General features: G+C 36.4%; 2 protein-coding genes and 2 long non-coding RNA genes across 4 annotated transcripts; all 4 read left to right on the top strand.

Moving 5' to 3' along the window:
• The first annotated feature begins 3,398 nt into the window (after positions 1 to 3,398).
• On the top strand, positions 3,399 to 4,558 carry LOC125495578 (uncharacterized). The gene is made up of 3 exons (XM_048640339.1): positions 3,399 to 3,901; positions 4,066 to 4,195; positions 4,319 to 4,558. Exons 1-3 carry the CDS (start codon positions 3,399 to 3,401, stop codon positions 4,556 to 4,558), a joined length of 873 nt encoding a protein of 290 aa, XP_048496296.1.
• Positions 4,559 to 5,099: 541 nt separating this feature from the next.
• Positions 5,100 to 6,830, top strand: LOC130590912 (uncharacterized). Its single transcript, XR_008968789.1, has 3 exons — positions 5,100 to 5,236; positions 5,948 to 6,007; positions 6,687 to 6,830. It is a non-coding gene; the product is annotated as an uncharacterized LOC130590912 (long non-coding RNA).
• A 5,748-nt stretch (positions 6,831 to 12,578) lies between these two features.
• Positions 12,579 to 16,079, top strand: LOC125496022 (uncharacterized). The gene is made up of 3 exons (XR_008968790.1): positions 12,579 to 12,886; positions 13,564 to 15,265; positions 15,355 to 16,079. It is a non-coding gene; the product is annotated as an uncharacterized LOC125496022 (long non-coding RNA).
• Positions 16,080 to 17,720: 1,641 nt separating this feature from the next.
• On the top strand, positions 17,721 to 21,180 carry LOC104884039 (40S ribosomal protein S18). The gene is made up of 4 exons (XM_010668630.4): positions 17,721 to 17,881; positions 18,012 to 18,172; positions 19,269 to 19,457; positions 20,878 to 21,180. Exons 1-4 carry the CDS (start codon positions 17,879 to 17,881, stop codon positions 20,981 to 20,983), a joined length of 459 nt encoding a protein of 152 aa, XP_010666932.1. The 5' UTR covers positions 17,721 to 17,878; the 3' UTR covers positions 20,984 to 21,180.
• Positions 21,181 to 21,778: the final 598 nt, after the last annotated feature.

The raw sequence follows: 21,778 nt of genomic DNA, 5'->3' as shown, positions 1-21,778 counted from the left end.
TCGGAACTCCAACTCTCTCACAATCTCCACTCTATACTCTAGACTTAACTCTAAGTCTTTCAAGAGTTCCCACAACTCTTTACAAAAGGTTTACTCAAACCCTTCACCCCTAAATAGACTTCACCCTAAGTCTACGCATACACAACAAGAACTTACTCAAGTTCCTAACTCGAACTTGATACAATAATTCACTCAAACCCTTTACCAAGTTCCCATTACAAGAGTTCACTCAAACCCTTTAACCCCAAACTCAAATACAGGCGCTTGATAATTTGGTTTAACTCTAGTATATAGAAACTGAATAACTGTAAAGGAACATGGCACTCGTAGGAACTTGAAACTCAAAGGAACTGACTCAAATAAGGAATAGATGATATATTTCTTTTGTAACGCTATTCCTTAAGCCAAACTTATGGAATGACATAAGTCTAACACTATGGAAAGACACTAGTCAGACAATTAGAAACTCAATTGAACTTGTATATTTATAGTAGTCTTTTAGAATGAACGTGGGATGAATCATGTGTTAGTGGTTAAACCATTATCCCATGATGTTCCTTCCCTTAAGGAACACGTTCCTTAACACATCCCATGATCACTGTTAAACGTGGGAGAGAATTAAGTTACTGCTTCCTAAATTTTAGCAACCACTTTGAGCATTAATTTGAAAATCTGATTTAATTAAAAACATATTAATTATTAAATCTGAAATTAAATTACTTTAATAAAAATATTATCTTTAAATTTCTTCCATAAAAACCTAATAATATTTTTATTATCTTTTTTAAAAATAAAATCTTTTCCTTAAAAAGATTTTCCATAAAATCAGATTTTTCCTTAAATAAAACGGTTACCTATAATCGAGGCATATTTTACTCAACTGACATAACTGTACCGTTGTAATGCTCCATCCTAAGTCTAGTTCCTTTTAATAGTTAGTTCCTTTAACTTAGATTAATAGACTACCACGTCTGTTCCTTTAGAGAGGAACAGACAGACAATTTCTTTAACAATACTCATTATACGTATTATAAATCTAGCCTTTTTATATTCCAAAAACTAAAAAGATAAAATTAAATTAATTAAAATCAGATTCCTAAAGAAACCGATTTTATTAAAAACTTATCTTTTAAAAACTAAAACTTATCCTAAAACAACTAACACATATTATTTATAAATATTTAACCACGTAGAGATTTATTAAGAAATAAACTCTTAATAAATTCTTATAGATTAAGATAATAATATGCATCAGATTTATTGACTCTTAAATACTTTTGACTCTAAGTTCCACGAGTTCCTTTGACCTTACGAGTTCCTTTAGACCTTGTTCCATTACCTTTCATGTTTCCACATAGTTACATGAATCCTAGAAAATAAACTCATATTTTCTGCCTTCATGCTCCATGCTACTCCAACTCATGAACCGCATGTTGATAGCTCCACTTTTGGAACTTCAGTGTGCTAGTTCCGTTAAGAAACTTCGCACTCATAGTTCCTGCTCAGGAACTTCTTGTTTCAACTCTGAAACGTTATATTGCTGTTTCCACTTAGGAACTCTTCCAGAACTTCATATTCAATGTTCCTCATTGGATGTACCTAGGAACCGCTCTATTTGTGTTCCTTATAGGAACTCTTTTAAGAACTTCACTTGTTGGAAAACCTTCATGATGTGATATATTTAACCTTTGATGAATTGTTTCATGTTAATGTAATATGCACATCTCAAACACACATGTTAGTTAGATAATCATCATTTGTTTACAATCATCAAAATACTACATGACTCAACGGACTTATTTGAGGATGAAGAATTCATGTTACCCACTCGATTTCTTCTTTGCTTCCCCTTATTAATTCGAATGAGAAGTGTTGCAACATGGGGGTATCTCTAATTCACATGAAACCTAGTACCTAATTAGTAATTCGATTGCAATAAGTTAAATATTATCCTTATTGAGAATTTTTTAATGTCATTTAAAAAAATCATTAAGCAAAAAAGAGAAATGATACAATGATTTTTGGAGTTTATATATACGAGGAGATCGTATGAAAAATGTAACCATTTCTTTAATTGTATGGGTTTTGGTATTTGATGGTTTCTATATCTGTTTGCATTGTAGTAATCAAGTACTCCCTTTGTTTTCTTCGTTCTCACTTATAATCATGACACTATTCATACTTAGAGAGAAGCTTCTCAATTTATCTTTCAATTTATAAGAAAAAATACAGTCATATGGGGTCTTGTTTGATTCGTCTCAATTAGTACATTATTAGTATTCAATCGTTATAAATTTTAGTAATATATAATGAAAGATATTTAATTTTAAAGATGTGCATTAGGAGTTGAGCATAGAAAAGTGAGAAAGATAAAAAAAAAAAAAACCTAGCATTATTTGCCGCCCGTATTTACTAAAAATCGTCCATATTTTTCTCTTTAAATCCCCCCATACCCCCCCTCTTTCACTCCACTCTTACTCTCTCACCTCTCATCCACTCTCACTCACTCCAACTTTGTCACCCATTTCTCACTTGCCCGACCACCACCAGCGGCAGCCAACTTGAGCACCACCACCACCGACGGCCAACTTGAGCACCACCACCTGTGAACATCACCACTACCGGCGGTCAACTTGAGCACCACCACCATCTGTGAACACCAGCACCACCAGCGGCCAACTTCACCATCACCGGAGCCGCCGCCACCAATGCGGCCAAACACCACTACCAGAGCACCACCTTACTGTCACAAACCACCATTTTAACAATGTCCGGCGAAGAACCGTCAACGCCACCAGTATGATCAAAATGTAATGTGGTTAGTATTTTTTTTTCCGCCTCCAACGAGCGGTCACATTATTTGATCTGTTCCATTTCCTCGGTGGAGGAAACGGAAAATCGTTTCGTTACCGTGGTAACGAAATGCTTTTTCGTTTTCGTATTTGTTAGTACACTTTTTTGAACTGCTATGCTCCCCCCACCTTAACAAGAGGAAAGAAATGTTTTAAATCGCTTATCTAAAATATAATTAATAAAAGTTTTTTTGATTTTTTGTTGTGAAAATATATTGATGGTGTGTAATTATAAGTTAAAAATGAATATGTTTGCGTAATGTTGGAACTAATTATAATCGGCATGCAAAAATTTAGTTAATGATCATTACATGTCAATAGTGATTATATATTGTTTAAATAGTAAATGTTTAAATGTTTTAGGTTTATTTGCCAGATTTTGGGGGTGATTATATAGATTATAATCACATGTTTTACAATGAAACGATTTGGGCTGAGAAAAAGAAAGTACAAGCTTGGGTTAAATCCATGGCACTTGAAATTGGGTTTGTGATGGTAATTTCGTCAAATCATAGACTCGAGTCTAGTAATTGAGAGTATGTGTATATGAGATATAATCGGGGTGAAAGATGTCGGGGTGAAGGCAGGGATCTTAGCGTAGCTGAACGTGTAGCTGTGAAAACAAAAGGATGTGGATGTAGAGCAAGAATTAAGATAATGTTTTTGGATTATCCTGATCAAACAGGATGGGTGATCAAAGCAGATCTAGGGATAAGTGGCATGCATAATCATGAGTTCATTCATTATCATGAGGGCCACCGACCCATTATCGGCCTTAGTCCTGCGATAGAGGTTTTCGCTCGCGATATGATTAAGTCGCATGTTAGGCTTGCTAGTATCATGAAAGCCGTTAATGAGAAATTTTACGATGATCATCCAAATATGAGACTCTTGTACAACCTCAAGGAAAAGGATAGAATGGAAGCAATGGATGGTAGAGACGTGGTACAACAATTCCTACACCTTGATCAAGAGTACAACTACATTTATTGGATAAGACAAGACGAGGAGACAAATGTAATGACACAGGCGTTCATAGTGCACCCTCGGTCAGCAGATATCCTCCATACTTATATCTGCATGTTGTTGGTATGGATGCAACGTAAAAAACCAACAAGTATAACATGCCTTTTCTGGAGCTCATTGGGATGACACCTTGTAATAACAACTTTATGGTTGGTTATGCTCTAATGTCCAATGAAACAACTGATAGTTACAACTGGGTGTTAGACAAGTTTAGGTTGCTTATTGGGGTGAAGGTTGACCCTGTTACACTCATAACTGACCGTGACTTGGGTCTTATGAAAGCGGTACGAGATGTGTTCCCTAACTCTGCACATTTGGTATGTAGATGGCATATCAAGAAAGATGTGCAGAGTAGAGTGAATCTCATCATGGGCAACCCCAATGTTGGGCCGAGATTCTTGAAGCGAAGTTAGTATCTGATAATTGAGTCTACCTCCCAGATGGGTTATTTAGCGGTCATTGAATGCATAAGAGATATTTACAGATATTGGCATGGAACCATCAAATATGTTGAAATCACTTGGCTTGTGTACAAAGAGAAGTTTGTTCGGGCATGGACGGACATTGTTCTTCATCTTGGGAATACGTGCACTAGTCGAGTTGAAAGTGCACACTCAGCTCTGAAGTCTTGGGGTTTTAGTAGTGCATGTGCATTACACCATATTTTCTATTTCTCATAGTGGGATAGAAAATCGGGTGAAAAAAGTGGAGAATGACCTGGAGGAGAGTCGGCGTCGACATGGGATCTTGTACAAGAATGCAGCTTTGCATATATTAAGTGGTCGAGTTTCATTACTATTTAGAGCTTTTACGAGTTGAGGAAACACGTATGTGTGTAACACCTCGATTTTTGAAACAGTTTATTATCTATTTTATTAACTATATTATATATTTTAGTTTATTTAATAATTAAATTCATTTATCTTTAGCATTATTTTATAAATAATTATTATATGCTTATAGTGGGAAGTTTAGTAAGTAATTTAACTATAATAGTAATAAGAGGAAATTATTCACATGTATGTAAGAAGGGGGAAAAGGGAAAAATAAAACAAGAAAAGAAAAAGGAAAGAAAAAAAAAAACAAAACTTACAAAAGAACGACATTCAAACGGTGCTTCACCACCGTTCACCCTCTTCACATCTTCACCTCTTCACCATTTTCTTCTCTCAAAATTCTTCCTTCATCACACAACACCCGTTGCCGACGCACAACCACACCGCCACTAGAGGTGACACCATAGAAGTAGGCGGCGCAAGGAAGAAAAGGGGGTCTTGTTGCTGTAATTTGGAGCATTTGGTGCTCGAATTAGGGGCGTTTGCAAGTTATTTCTCATCCCCAATCATCTATATTAGTGGGTAAGATGAATTCCTCAACTAATTTAAGTTTTCTTTTAAAAATTATGAATTAGGGTTTTTAGATTGAAATTGAATTGGGGTTTTTGATTTTAGAGTTTGGGTGTGGAATTTATTGAGTTGAATGTTCATTCATGAGTTTAATAGTTAGTTTAGAATAGTAGGAAGCTTGTTAATGTTCAAGTGAATTGAATATAGTGTTGTAATTCTGTAGAATTACCAGTTCAGGTTCGTATTTTGCGTTTTTAGGAGTTTAGGGCATTTTTAGCAAAAATACTATTTCACAAAAGTTGTTCGTATTGAAATTTTACTCAAGATAGGCTCAAGAAACGCTTGATTTGGACTTCGTAGGAGAAAGTTATGCTCATATTAAGTTTCTGTTCAAATTTCATATTTTATATAGTTGATTTAAAACTCTACTTTTCATATAATTGCTTCATAATGAACTTTTGAGTTACCATATGAACATATGATTCTTTAATGTTGATTTTATATAAAGTAAGATGATTTTGATTAATTTGGTAAGGGTTTTAGTTAGACGGTTTGACTTAGACGGTTTGAGTTAGAGTTAGAACATGAAAGTCATTTATATGGTAAAGAACATGATATGTTTGTTTGATGTTTTATGTGAAATTAAAAGGTTGATGGCTTTGTGAACTAGAGTTAGTTGTATCCAAGTCTTTTACTTACGAAGTACACACATTTATATTGTAGATTCCGGTTTCATTGAGGAGCCGTATTGACTGAGCTAGTTGGTTTGATATAGTTTAAAAGGTAAGATTCCTTACTTAAATCTTTAATAGTTACAAGAAAGGTTACAAAAGATAAGATTTCAACTAAAATTTCATATTTACGAGAAACGATTATAAAGGTATGTATCCTCTTGAGTTGAGATTGGTTTGAATAGGAGGATGTTCCTCCTAATACGGATAGTTTGTTTTCAAACCTTGAATTATAAAATAGTTACAGAAAAGATTTATGGATATTTTATGTTTTTTAAACTGGTTGGGATTGCCTTTATGGTGTCTCAAGGAATTGGAACTTTGTCGGGATCGTCTCGACATTACAGAATAGTTGGGGGTACGTTGATCAGTACCTCAGACTTAGATCTTCTCTACGGTTTGACCGTTTGTGGGGTGTGCACACTAGGGGTCTTTGTCTAATAGTTACCCGAGGGCCTAGCTAGCCCAATGGGAAATAAAGTTCGTTCCATTCCATAGATTTATGATTCTAAGATTCTGAAAGAAACGTTTTAGCAAGAAAATAGAAAAGTATTTGGTTTGGAAAAGAAATGAAGAAAAATGTTTTACAATGTTTTATTTAGTATTGGGATTGCAAAAGTGAATGATTTGTAGGATATAATTAATGCATCCTACCTGCATATGTATTTGGCTTTACAGTATTGAATCTTGCTCAGCCTGTTTGGCTGATACTACATGCTTGATATATGCAGGTACATGAAGGCTTAGAGTCGGGGTATGGGCGGAGAGCAACGTCCACTAGTTTTGCGTAAATATAATTATAATAGTTCTGTTCTGGTGCATTTCTTATATATAATCAATATTTTGAGACTTAGGGTTGTAAATATTAATCCACCTAAATCTTATTCGGTGGGTTGTAATAGTTTAAAATAAGCTTTAATTTAGTTTTGGTGCAGGTAGTTCTTCCTTAGCGATTATTCTCGTAATAATCGTGGAATAACACGTTTGGATTTCGAGTAGTTATACGGAATTTTTGGTATTTGAAATGGGTGGAGTTGTTGGGAATTTGGATTTTGGATTGCTGATTTGTTGAAACATTTAAAATTCGGACCAGTCCTAAATTAAATTTTAGGCAGTCCATTTTTCAAACGGAACTCTGCCGAATTTTCTATAGAATTTTAATATTATTTAATTGAATTAATCACTCGAAATTCAGGGTGTTATAGTTGGTATCAGAGCCTAGGTTAATAAAGGACTGGGTTAAGTTAAAGATGATAGGAAACTAAAATTTTGACAAGCCGAGGTGAGAAAGTGAGATGGGTTATACACGGGAAGTGTATATTCTGTGTTGTTTATATGCTTACATTAATTATGTGATTGTTTTTGTAGATCGTGATTTGAGAGTTAATATTCTTTTATGACAATCAATGTGTTATACTCGTGTTTTATCGAGATTCAAGTTCTTTTACCTTATGTAGTGCTTACAAGATGCACAAGCGCAAAAGAAGTAAATCATCAGAGATGCGCGCTTTGATGCGGCAGATGGCCGAGTCTAATAAGGCCATGACTGAGGCTGTGCAATTGCTAGCGGAAGCACGAGCTGCTACTACTAGCACTAGCAAAGTGCTATCACTGAAGTTGCTGCTGTGCATAAAGCAATTGACGGGAAGAAGCCGCCTAAGTATGATGGAAAAGGCGACCCCGTGAAGATGGAGAATTGGATTAGAGAGTTTGACAAGATCTTCGTCACTCTCCAGGTCCCTGAAGAGATGAGAGTAGACTCCGCAGCCTACCATCTCACTGAAGATGCTGATATCTGGTGGACCAACAACAAAGATAATTTTACCACCAAAGTCACATACGATGAGGATGGTTTTGAGGAGGTGGAGACAAAGGAATTTGGTTGGAAAGAGTTCAAAAGGCGCTACGCGCTGAGTTCTTCCCACCTCATATGAGGAAAAGGAAGAGATCTGAGTTTGAACAGCTGGAGCAAGGAGATATGTCTTCCAAGACTTTTATACAAATACCTTGAGTTGTCTCGTTTCGTGCCTGAATTGGTCCCAAATGAACAAGAAAGAGCTAGAGGTTCGAGGAAAAACTTGATCTTGAACTTCTTAGCAATATGGGAGCGGCCGACTTCACGACCTTGAACGAAGTTTATACTCGTGCTAGCAATGCCGAGAGAATCAAGGAGAGAAGGAAAGCCGCAGAAAAGATGAAAGCTCCTACAAAAGAAAGTACCCAACAATGGGATAAGGGTAATAACTTTAGTCAAAACAAGAGCAGAAACTTTGATAATCGGGGTTCTAGGGGTAACTTCAATAGAGGAGGTCAGAGTCAACAAGCCTCAAGGAGTGCTCAGAGTTCGTTTCAGCCCCGTAGCCAAGCCCAGAGCCAATCACAATCTCAAAACAACCCAGGACCTGTTCGTCGTTATTTCTGCAAAAGATGTGAAAACAATCATCCAGGAGGGATTGTGAAGGCAATAAGGTGACGTGTAATTATTGCAAGAAGGAGGGGCATAGAGCTTATGAGTGTTTCACTAACCCTGATGCTAAGATTGGCCGCAATTATGAGGTGTTGAGGACACCCACTGCTAGTACAGCTAGTAATCGCCAACTACTTCTGCAGCTACAAATCGTAGCGCAGGAACGGCTAATGCTGCTCAGGCTAAGAGAAGTCTTGAGAAAAAGAACACGGGCAACCTTAATCATCTTAAGCAAGCAGATGCAGATAACCAGGGGAATGCAGTGACCGGTACTTTCTCTATCTATTTTACACCTGCCTACGTTCTATTTGATTCAGGTGCATCACATTCATTTATATCTGAAACTTTTGCAAAAAGGTTAAACTTAGAAAGTGTCACACCTTGTGAGGCCGATATTTCTGTTCCTTCTGGTCTAAGTGTCACGTGTAATAGGATGTATTTAGATGTCCCTATAGCTTATGGTGAAACTACCTTATTCGCTGACCTAATAGTTTTTCCTTTGAAAGATTTTGATATAATACTAGGGATGGACTGGCTAGAAAAGTATAAAGCCAAGATAGACTGTCCGAAACAAAAATAACAATAGAGAGTCATAAGGGTGTTCATGTGCTTTATAGTCGCCGTCCAGTGAAGATTATTTCTGCTCTTACATTAAGTCTTATTTAAGGAAGGGATGCCCTAGTACCTTTGCCATATTCATGATATAGTAAGGAAAGACCACAGCTCGGAGATGTCCCAGTTGTGAATGAGTATCAAGATGTGTTTCCAGATGATATTCTTAATATGCCTCCAAAGCGTGATGTGGAATTTAACATCGATTTGGTACCTGGAATGGGACCTATATCTAAGCCACCTTATCGAATGGCGCCTGCTGAGATGAGAGAACTGAAAACTCAATTAGAAGAATTGCTAGATAAAGGCTACATTCGACCTAGTGTATCACCTTGGGGTGCACCAGTTCTTTTTGTGAAGAAGAAGGATGGTACCCTACGATTATGTATTGACTACAGAGAACTCAATAACGTCACTGTGAAAAACAAGTATCCATTGCCAAGGATAGATGACTTGTTTGATCAGTTGGCCGGTGCAGGAGTATTCTCTAAGATCGACTTGAGATCAGGTTACCATCAGCTTCGTGTTGCAGATAAAGATATCCCAAAGACAGTTTTGTACCCGTTATGGACACTATGAGTTTACAGTTATGCCCTTTGGCTTGACTAATGCTCCAGCGGTGTTCATGGATTTAATGAACAGGGTATTCAGAGCTTATTTGGATAAATTCGTTGTTGTGTTTATTGATGATATATTGATTTATTCAAAGAATGCGAGTGAACATGAAGAGCACCTCCGTGCTGTTTTGCAAATACTGAGAGAAAATCACTTGTATGCAAAGTTCTCCAAATGTGAATTCTGGCTCGAGAAAGTGGCTTTTCTGGGTCATATCATTTCTAAGGAGGGTGTTTCAGTTGATCCATCTAAAATTCAAGCATTTCTGAATGGTCTACTCCGAAGAATGTGACTGAAATTCGCAGCTTCCTTGGTCTAGCGGCTACTATAGGAGATTGTGAAAGATTTTTCCAAAATAGCTCGCCCATTGACAAGTTTGATGAAGAAGTGCACCAAGTATGAATGGAATGATGATTGTGAGAAGGCTTTTCAGAGTTGAAGAGGCGTCTTACTACAGCTCCAGTCTTAACTTTACCTAATGGGGATCAAGACTACGAGGTGTATCAGATGCTTCGAGAAATGGCCTTGGATGTGTGCTTATGCAGAAACAGAAAGTTGTAGCTTATGCGTCTAGACAATTAAAAGTTCATGAGGCGAACTACCCCACACATGATCTTGAATTAGCTGCTGTAGTCTTTGCTCTTAAAATTTGGCGTCACTATTTGCTTGGTACTTCATTCAAAATATACTCTGATCATAAAAGCCTCAAGTATATCTTCACGCAAAAAGAGTTGAACATGAGACAAAGAAGATGGTTAGAGCTGATTAAGGATTACGATATGGAGATTCAATACCATGAAGGCAAGGCCAATGTTGTCGCTGATGCGCTTAGCAGGAAATCTTCTCACTCATTGTACACAACACTTTCGAGAAGGATACTTAGAGATGAATTTCAGAATTTTGGTGTCGAACTTGTCCGAGTTGGAGCACAGCTTAACTCCCTTACATTGCAACCAGATGTGTACGATGAGATTAAGGAGAACCAAGCTACTGATGCACTTCTGAAGAAAAAGATGGAGAGGTTCAAGATACTGAAGATGCTTATTTTAAGATCCATGCAGATGGGAGTCTTCGTATAAGAAGGTGGTGTGTTCCGACATACCTGACTGAAGAAGAAAATCTTAGATGAAGCTCATTTGACTCCATATTCGGTACATCCAGGAGGTGACAAGTTGTATAAAGACCTCAAAATCACCTTTTTGGCCTCACATGAAGCAACAGGTCGCCGAGTACGTTTCCAAGTGCTTGACTTGCGAAAAAGTCAAGTTTGAGCACAAGAGACCTCAAGGCGAGATTCTTGGAGATTCCAATGTGGAAGTGGGACTCAATTTCTATGGATTTTATCTCTGGACTTCCAAGAACACCTAATGGTAATAACATGATTTGGGTCATTGTGGACCGACTCACCAAGTCTGCCCATTTCGTACCAATGAAAGATACATGGAAACATCAAAAGCTAGCCGATGCATATAGGAAGAATGTTTTGCGCTTACATGGTGTGCCAAAGGACATTGTGTCCGATAGAGATAGTAGATTCTTATCTAATTTTTGGCAGAAGCTTCAAGAAGCCTTAGGGACACAGTTGAAAATGAGTACATCATTTCATCCTGCTACTGATGGTCAGACAGAGCGCACATCCAAACACTCGAGGACATGTTGAGGGCATGTGCCTTAGAATTTCAAGGCTCGTGGGAAGATAGACTGGACTTGATAGAATTCTCGTATAATAATAGCTATCATTCTTCAATAGGAATGGCCCCATATGAAGCCTTGTATGGCCGCAAGTGTCGTAGTCCTCTTTGTTGGAGTGATATTGGTGAATCTTGTGTTCTTGGTCCTGAAATGATCCAAGAAACTGTAGAACAAGTAAAACTGATACAACAGAAAATGAAAGCGGCACAAATAGACAGAAAAGTTATGCTGATAAATACAGACGACATGCAGAGTTTGAAGTCGGTGAGAAAGTACTCTTGAAAGTTTCTCCTATAAAGGGAGTAATCGATTCGGGATGAAGGGAAAGTTAAGCCCTAAATTCATCGGACCGTATGAGATCCTAGAAAGGATAGGTGAAGTTGCCTATAGATTGGCATTACCTCCAGAGATAGCTCGAGTTCACAACGTTTTCCATATTTCTCAACTTCGTCGCTACATTAGTGACCCCTCACATGTACTCACACCTGATGACTTGCAACTAGAAGATAACCTTTCATATGTTGAGGTCCCTATGAAAATTCTTGATAGTAAAGTTCGAGCAACTCGGAATGGAGAAGTTAAACTGGAAAGTATTGTGGTCGAACCACAAGAACGATGAACTTAGTTGGGAATCCGAGGATGCGATGCGAGCTCAATATCCCCACCTATTTCAATAGGTACGCTTGTAGTTACGAGGACGTAACTAATTTTTTTTTTAGAGAGGGTGGAATTAGTATGATTTCATTTCAATTCTTAATATTTAAAGATAATTTTGACTTGTATTAAGTGTTTGATTATACCTGAAAGTTAATGGCATGTTGAGAGTATGCTAGTGAGATAGTTTATGTGCAAGTTTGATACTATATAGTTATTATCTTTCGTACTTTAATAATAGATAGTTGGCTAAACATGTAAAGTAAATGAGCTAAAGTAAGTGGTAGGATTTCCGCTACGAGTTTAAGAATTGTTTCAAGTTCGAGGACGAAACTTATTTTAACGGGGGTAGATTGTAACACCTCGATTTTTGAAACAGTTTATTATCTATTTTATTAACTATATTATATATTTTAGTTTATTTAATAATTAAATTAATTTATCTTTAGCAATTATTTTATAAATAATTTATTATATGCTTATAGTGGGATAAGTTTAGTAAGTAATTTAACTAGTAATAGTAATAAGAGGAAATTTATTCACATGTATGTAAGAAGGGGGGAAAAGGGAAAAAATAAAACAAGAAAGAAAAAGGAAAGAAAAAAAAAACAAAACTTACAAAAGAACGACATTCAAACGGTGCTTCACCACCGTTCACCCTCTTCATCATCTTCACCCTCTTCACCATTTTCTTCTCTCAAAATTCTTCCTTCATCACACAATCACCATCGTTGCCAACGTCACAACCACACCGCCACTAGAGGTGACACCATAGAAGTAGGCGGCGCACGGAAGAAAAGGGGGTCGTTGTTGCTGTAATTTGGAGCATTTGGTGCTCGAATTAGGGGCGTTTGCAAGTTATTTCTCATCCCCAATCATCTATATTAGTGGGTAAGATGAATTCCTCAACTAATTTAAGTTTTCTTTTAAAAATTATGAATTAGGGTTTTTAGATTGAAATTGAATTGGGGTTTTTGATTTTAGAGTTTGGGTGTGGAATTTATTGAGTTGAATGTTCATTCATGAGTTTAATAGTTAGTTTAGAATAGTAGGAAGCTTGTTAATGTTCAAGTGAATTGAATATATTTGCGTTTTTAGGCAGTTTACGGGCATTTTTAGCAAAAATACTCTTTCACAAAAGTTGTTCGTATTGAAATTTTACTCAAGATAGGATCAAGAAACGCTTGATTTGGACTTCGTAGGAGAAAGTTATGCTCATATTAAGTTTCTGTTCAAATTTCATATTTTATATAGTTGATTTAAAACTCTACTTTTCAGATAATTGCTTCATAATGAACTTTTGAGTTACCATATGAACATATGATTCTTTAATGTTGATTTTATATAAAGTAAGATGATTTTGATTAATTTGGTAAGGGTTTTAGTTAGACGGTTTGACTTAGACGGTTTGACTTAGATGTTAGAACATGAAAGTCATTTATATGGTTAAAGAACATGATATGTTTGTTTGATGTTTTATGTGAAATTACAAAGGTTGATGGCTTTGTGAACTAGAGTTAGTTGTATCCAAGTCTTTTACTTACGAAGTACAAACATTTATATTGTAGATTCCGGTTTCATTGAGGAGCCGTATTGACTGAGCTAGTTGGTTTGATATAGTTTAAAAGGTAAGATTCCTTACTTAAATCTTTAATAGTTACAAGAAAGGTATACAAAAGATGAGATTTCAACTAAAATTTTCATATTTACGAGAAACGATTATAAAGGTATGTATCACTCTTGAGTTGAGATTGGTTTGAATAGGAGGATGTTCCTCCTAATACGGATAGTTTGTTTTCAAACCTTGAATTATAAAATAGTTACAGAAAAGATTTATGGATAGTTTTATGCTTTTTAAACTGGTTGGGATTGCCTTTATGGTGTCTTAAGGAATTGGAACTTTGTCGGGATCGTCTCGACATTACAGAATAGTTGGGGGGTACGTTGATCAGTACCTCAGACTTAGATCTTCCGCTACGGTTTGACCGTTTGTGGGGTGTGCACACTAGGGGTCTTTGTCTAATAGTTACCCGGAGGGCCTAGCTAGCCCAATGGGAAATAAAGTTTGTTCCATTCCATAGATTTATTATTCTAAGATTATGAAAGAAACGGTTTTAGCACAGAAAATAGAAAAGTATTTGGTTTGGAAAAGAAATGAAGAAAAATGTTTTACAATGCTTTATTTAGTATTGGGATTGCAAAAGCGAATGATTTGTAGGATATAATTAATGCATCCTACCTGCATATGTATTTGGCTTTACAGTATTGAATCTTGCTCAGCCTGTTTGGCTGATACTACATGCTTGATATATGCAGGTACATGAAGGCTTAGAGTCGGGGTATGGGCGGAGAGCAACGTCCACTAGTTTTGCGTAAATATAATTATAATAGTTCTGTTATGGTGCATTTCTTATATATAATCAATATTTTGAGACTTAGGGTTGTAAATATTAATCCACCTAAATCTGTATTCGGCTGGGTTGTAATAGTTTAAAATAAGCTTTAATTTAGTTTTGGTGCAGGTAGTTCTTCCTTAGCGATTATTCTCGTAATAATCGTGGAATAACACGTTTGGATTTCGAGTATTTATACCGGAATTTTATTGGTATTTGAATGGGTGGAGTTGTTGGGAATTTGGAATTTGGATTGCTGATTTGTTGAAACAGGTTTAAAATTCGGACGCGAGTCCTAAATTAAATTTTAGGCAGTCCATTTTTCAAACAGAACTCTGCCGAATTTTCTATAGAATTTTAATATTATTTAATTGAATTAATCACTCGAAATTCAGGGGTGTTATAATGTGGGAGTTGGCTGATGAGGTCTATGAGAGTTTAGGTTGCTCATTGAGAACCACACATGACATTTCTTGTTCATGCGTCATACGCAGACACTTCGAGGCGAAGCAGGGTCTGTACCTGACAAACTTACATCCTTATTAGACTACTTTGATCCTTGGTGATGGGGTGAACAACCCTGATTTTGTATCTGAGGCAGTACATGATTCTCAATACTTCTTAGAGTTAGTTGACCAGGTTCAAAATAGTGATCCTGCCATCTTGCGGAGTGTTACACGGATTTTAGAGGATCATCTACGTATTCCCGGTTGCTCAGCTTTTGAACCTGATGTCGTTGAGAACCCCAAAGGAAGACCACGAAAGAACTATCCAAGTACAAAGCGCAACAAGAGTGGTGTTGAGTACACATCTCGTGGGTCGTTAAGGAAAGGTAGCACATTGGTAGGTTCAATTATGAGCATGTTAACCTCTATAGGTAATATGTTTGTTAATTATATGTATTTATAATTATAATATTGATCTTTATGTAATTATAATATTAACAATATAATTCGATTGCTGTAGGTTAGTAAAGCGTGGATAATGATGACAGTTCTAGTGGATTTCCATTTCTCAAGTCTGTTCCAGGGATTATTACTCAGTACATCATTAGATGGACGAATGTTAAGGCAGACAGTAACTGTGGATTTCGATCTATTGCAGATGCTTTTTCGAGAGGTGAAAACCATTGGGGTTTTGTCTGCACTAGTATGGCAAATGAGATTGCTGCTCATCGGGAACTTTACAGACTTGTATACTATGATTAGATTGATGCAGCAATAAAGCGCATTACCTGGAGAGGAGGAGCGTTAACTGACGCTCATTTGGATGATATGTGCGCAGGACTTGTTTCTTATTACTCATATCTTCAACGCCGTAGTCATTTTGGTTGGACTGGGGGCAGGGGGAAGCCTTTATCCGTGTGTCACTATACTTCGTTAGGAATCCCGATCAGCTGAAACCGGTCCGACAAGGGAACTAGTGATTGCTCATCTTTGCAGTTATCAGCATTATCTCAGATTGGATTTGGCACCCTGATCACCCATACCACCAATTCATAACTTATGGCATAACATGCATGATGATAGTGTTGATGGATTGGATAAATTGTATGATGTGAGATGCGCTCACTACCTAGTATATCTTATTTTTCTCCTATATTATAGTTTTGTAACTTTATGACTTATTTGTTGTAATGATTATTATAATGATATTTATATTATGATATGATGACCAATCTATTAGTATAATATGTTACTTTGTTCAGAGTTCTAGTTAGTAATACCCGCATGATAATTAGAAGTTCTTACTACATAACAAAACAATGTTAGCGAAAATAGTACATCAACCAAACAAACTTATTTAATAAAGTAGTACATCAAAACACATCATCAAAACTACATAATCAAAACAACTCATCAACTACTCAATGGGATTGCCATCATCATCATGAGCATCCCAAGCACGGTCTAACTGCAATGCCAACCACCACTCTCACTCTCCTTCCCACTCTCAGTCTCACTCACACTCACTCTTCTCTCACCTCACTCCAACCTCCACACCAACCACCATTGCAACCACAATCATCACCACCACCACCATCACAACCACCGCACAACCTCCGCCACCACCATCGCAACTGCCTGACCACCACCACTACCATCATCGCAACTAGCACCGCTTTACCACGAACACCACCTTAACCAGAAACACCGAACTCCACCACCACGACTGGCGGGACATTACAAGCGAGGAGCATGGGTCCAAGGAAGAAGGTGAAAGAAGCCGGAGAATCATCAACCCAGGTAATGATTATTTTATTTTCGCCGAAAAAATCCACCACCACCGCCAACTCGCCGTTTTTTTTGTTTCCTTGTTCGTCGAGGAAACGAAATTTTTTTCATTTCCTCCACCGAGAAAATGAACTGGTTTTTTCGTTTCCTCTGTGAAGTAAAAGAAATAGAATGAAAAAAAAGTTTGTTTCCTCGGTGGAGGAAACAAAAAAAAAATTCATTTCCTCGATGGACAAGGAAATGAAAAAGACGGCGAGTTGGCGGTGGTGGTGGGTTTTTTCGGCGAAAACACAATAACCATTACTTGGATTTCTCCGGCTTCCTTCACCTTCTTCCTTGGACCCATGCTACTCGCTAGTAGTGTCCCACCAGTCGTGGTGGTGGAGTCCGGTGTTTTTGGTGTTTGGGTGCTGGTTGCGATGGTGGTGGCGGCGATGGTCCGTCGGTTGCGATGGTGGTGGTAACGGTGGTGCGGTGGTTGTGATGGTGGTGGTGGTGGTGATTGTGGCTGTAGTGGAGGTTGGTATGGAGGTTGGAGTGAGGTGGGAGAAGAGTGAGTGAGAGTGAGAGTGAGAGTGAGAGTGAGTATATGTAGGGGTAATTTAGGAATGTAGTAAATTTAATATGAGCGATTTTTAGTAAAATACGGGCGGTAAATAGTAGTGTCCTAAAAAAAACAGAGGAAGTATAACTTACTACAAGTTAGTTTTCCTTCTCCCTCATCTATAATATAAGGGGATCCCTCCTTGCAAGGGGTGAGACTCAACCCTCTGACCTCTAGGATCGGAGGTGATGTCAATACCACTAGACTATCACCTGCAGCTCATTTCAAAAATGATAATACAAAATTCTAATTTATATGTATAATATTTGTATTTAAGTTGTATTCAAAGAAACAATTTTTTTTGCCACTATTAGTGAGGAGTTTAAAAATTCTTGAACTATAAATATTTTTTAAAAAATCAAGAATATTTATCCATGAGAATGTACCCATTAAAAACCTGTAGAAATTACAATAGGAGTGTGGTTCAGTTTGGGTTTGGGTTTGGACTATTACCTAATACTATTATGTAAACTGCAGCCTACACGTTTGTCAAAGCCCAATTACAACCCCCACCCCCAACAAATTGTCATACACTCATACTAGGGTTTTTCAAGCTTTTCACAAATACATCCTCAATTCCAGCGTTTTAGCCTCCGCCATCACACAGAGAAAATCAACAGCTTCGGAGCTACATCCACACCCATCTGCGAAAATGGTTCGATCTTTCTCTTCTAATTCTCAAATTACGTGAAAGATGTTAAAGACATTAATTTTAATTGTTGACTAGTATATCGGCTACATTATTTAATTCTGGCTTAATTTCTTGCTTTATCAAATATAAACAGTCTTTGGTGGCAAATGAAGAATTTCAGCACATTTTGCGTTTGTTAAACACAAATGTTGACGGGAAGCAGAAGATCATGTTTGCTATGACTTCAATCAAGGGTATTGGCCGTCGTTATGCTAATATTTGCTGCAAGAAGGCTGATATTGATATGAACAAAAGGTTATTGTTTTTAGATTCATTTAATATCTTAAATTTGAATGATAATTGTTATTGTGATTTAAGAAAGGAATTAGCATTTGGGTAATTCTTCTGAAAATAGTACTATGTGATTATGATGTGCAGATGTAATTATTTAGATGACAATATGGATTGACTATAATGTGCAGATGTAATTGTTTAGGAAATAATACTATATGATTATGATGTCTAGTTTAGTCTAGTTTGTAGTTTTAAAATCTGAATATTATATCTCAATTTAGTTTAGCTTTGTTACTAATACTACGCTTTATATGGCTCAGAGGTTTGTATATTTGATGTGATTGCAACTTCGATCGTGTCGATGTGCTTCTTGTTAGGGTTGTTCGTAATTTGATTTTGTTGGAGGTGTAGAGATAATTTGCTATGTTTCAAGAGTTTGTATTGTTTCAAGTTTATGTCTTCATATGATGTATATTTCAATAGAATCAGACTATATATTGCTCTGGAATCTCAATGACTGATAAGTTCTGCTAGGTATGATTCTATGTTGGCTCCATATATTTAATAGATGGCTGATATAGTGTTATTCTTGTGTAGAAGTTACTTTTAGCTCTGACACTCTTAGATCCAAAGTAGAAGTTACTTTTATTTCTCATTTAGGGTTTGAATGGGCTATATGAAAAAAAAATTAGAGAATGACTGTGGATGAAGGTGGCTGGAACTGATGAGGTATTGGCTGGGTAAAGCGTAGGGATTTTTTTTTACCTTATATCACCTAAGTATTAATCTAAGCATGCCCTTAAGGACGAGCTATCCATTACCCTTGGAATATTCACAATGAAGCCCTTTGTCTTTATTATCCCATGGCATCTGCTCCTATTGTGTTATTTTTTAAATCTGTATTTATTTGCTATTGTAAATGTATTTGACAGTTTCCTCTTTTCATTGTGTTGTCTGTATGTCTGTTGATCCTCTTAATTTGGGTCCCTTTTTTGGGTTTATTTATATTGATTTTTCTTTTTGCTGTTTTTGCAATGTCTTGCTGCCGAAGAACTTTAATTTTAGGAGTGATGTAATTATCTCTTGGAAGAATCTCAAATGTGAAATTTTGCTGCAGGGCTGGTGAGCTCACTGCTGCAGAGCTTGACAATTTGATGACAGTCGTAGCAAATCCTAGGCAATTCAAAGTCCCAGACTGGTTTCTTAACAGGCAGAAGGACTACAAGGATGGCAGATACAGTCAGGTTCTTTCTAACCAGCTTGATATGAAACTTAGAGATGACCTTGAGCGTCTCAAGAAGATCAGGTATGTTTCTACTTGTGCTTCACCCTTGCTCTATTTTACTCAAAACTGCTAGAGCTGTTCACATAAATACTATATATACGAGCTTCCAATTCTTTGCAGTAAACGGGCTAAAGTTTATTGGAACTATAAGCTAAACTTATAATAAATTTGTGGTATGGACTTTCTCCGTCCTAACTTATTTGTAACATATGACTTTTTCATGCCACATGATTTACAACTTTAACCATTAATATTTTCAATTATACAAGTAATTTTTATACAAATTTGATATTTTGAAAGTATACATCATGATGAATCTAACAAGATATCTTATGACTATGTTTAACCTTATTAATCATTCTAGATAGTCAAAGGGGAGTAAATGAATAGTGTATAAGTCAAAGGAGAGTAAATGAATAGTGTAAAAGTCTATATGTTGCAAATAAATTAGAATGGAAGCATTGTAACTTATTCTACTATTATAATAAGTCACCATCATGATTGTATTTTCAAACAAAAAAAATCCTACGCATATCAAGCTCTTTAAAGTATTTGGTTGATGAATGTTCAGTTGGGTGTACCTTACAACTACTTCCTCCATTCTTCATAAATCCCTACATGGAGGCCTGCATATCAAGGAATAGGAGAGATATAAAAATAGATAAAAAGAGGAAGCCATTTGATGAGAAGAGAGGTAGAGATAACATATATTAAAAAATGGACATGTAGCAATTAATATGAAACTTCTAAACAGGAGATATGTAGCAAATAATAAAGAACAAAGGAGCTATTGTATGTTATAAATAGGTCTTCAATTTGAATATTCTTCAAGCTATCTCTAATAGAACAAAAATTATGAATTTTTGAAGTCATAAGATGTTATCAACTCCATTGAATTGTGTGGTACTCTTTCCGTTTCCTAAAGATCTTCCTTGTTACTGTTCCTATAGATACCAAGAAGGATTCATTTGTGTGGGGCGTGGAGTGGGTAAAGTAGGAGAAAGAAAGGGGTTAAGATAAATAAACAAATAAAAAAGGGTTAAAGTAAGAGAGAAAGGGAGTAAAATTGAATTAATAATGTAATGGTGGATCATATGATAGGGACATGAGAGGGTAAAAAGGGGGGGGGGGGAAATTCCAAATAAGGAATAAAGTATAAGAGGGAAGATCTTTTAGAAACGCACTTAAACGGAAAGAGGGAAGATCTTTAGGAAACGGAGGGTCTCTATTAATTGAAACTCAAATTTTGTAATCATCCTAAACTGCCAGTATATATATCACCCTAAAATTTTTAATTTTTATGTATTTTCAGTTGTTGAGATAGAAAAGCAGAAATTTTATAAACCTTATTGCGTGAACTGCTTTCTGTTGCTCCTGCTTGGCATAAATGTTGAATGTTGGCTGATTGATTTACTTGAGTTCATGGCTGCCCCTTTTACAGAAACCACCGTGGTCTACGTCACTACTGGGGTCTGAGAGTTCGTGGACAACACACCAAGACTACTGGACGTAGGGGAAAGACTGTTGGTGTCTCAAAGAAGCGTTAAGGATTTATGTTTGCTTCTCTATGGATCTATTACTACAAATTTATCTCTCGGTTTTGTTTTTTTGATCAAAAGCTAGCATGAGTCTGAGAAAAGTAATGCTGTTTTGGCAAATTTATGCAGTTAAATGTTAATTTTGTAGATCTCAATTTCAACCCTTGAGGCTTTTGTTATGAGGAGGTATGCTTTTAGACTTTGCAGTGGTAGCGAGGATGCTAATGCTTTTTTTACCAAATTTTTTTTTTTTTTTTGACATTGATTCAGTACTTGAATCCAAATTCCGTTTATCAATTTATTACTTATCGGCCCCGAATTTTCTTTTGCTCAAAATAAATAGATTCTATGTAGGAGTGCCTGATGTGTTGTTTGATATCTAGAAAATCGTTTTCTTCAGCCCATGTATCTCGGAGAAAGTATTACACCATTTGATAATGGATAAGCTTAACGATAGGCCATTAATAGTGAAAATGTTCAAAGGTCTAAATCATTGTCCAATGAATCCTGATTTAGCCTTCACAAGTTTTTGGGGTGATTGTAGGCTCTGTTTGGTAGGGCATAAAACATTTTTAGTGTAAAATGATTTTCATGGAAAAGAATTTACGATGGAAAACACAATTCCAAAATTAGTTTTCCGTTGTTTTGGTTTGATGTAAGAAAAATGATGAAATGAAAGGAAGATAAAAGGGAAAGTAAGGAGGTAGTGAGAGGAGTGTACAAGAGAGATAATGAAAATAGTTTTCCCTTCATTTTGAAAGGAAAATAGTTTTTCATTATTGGGAGAGTAATTTTACCCCAAGG

The sequence above is a fragment of the Beta vulgaris genome, chromosome 3, assembly GCF_026745355.1.
Source record: "Beta vulgaris subsp. vulgaris cultivar EL10 chromosome 3, EL10.2, whole genome shotgun sequence".
In the NCBI taxonomy this organism is placed as follows: domain Eukaryota; kingdom Viridiplantae; phylum Streptophyta; class Magnoliopsida; order Caryophyllales; family Amaranthaceae; genus Beta; species Beta vulgaris.
This window is presented reverse-complemented; position numbering and strand designations above follow the sequence as displayed.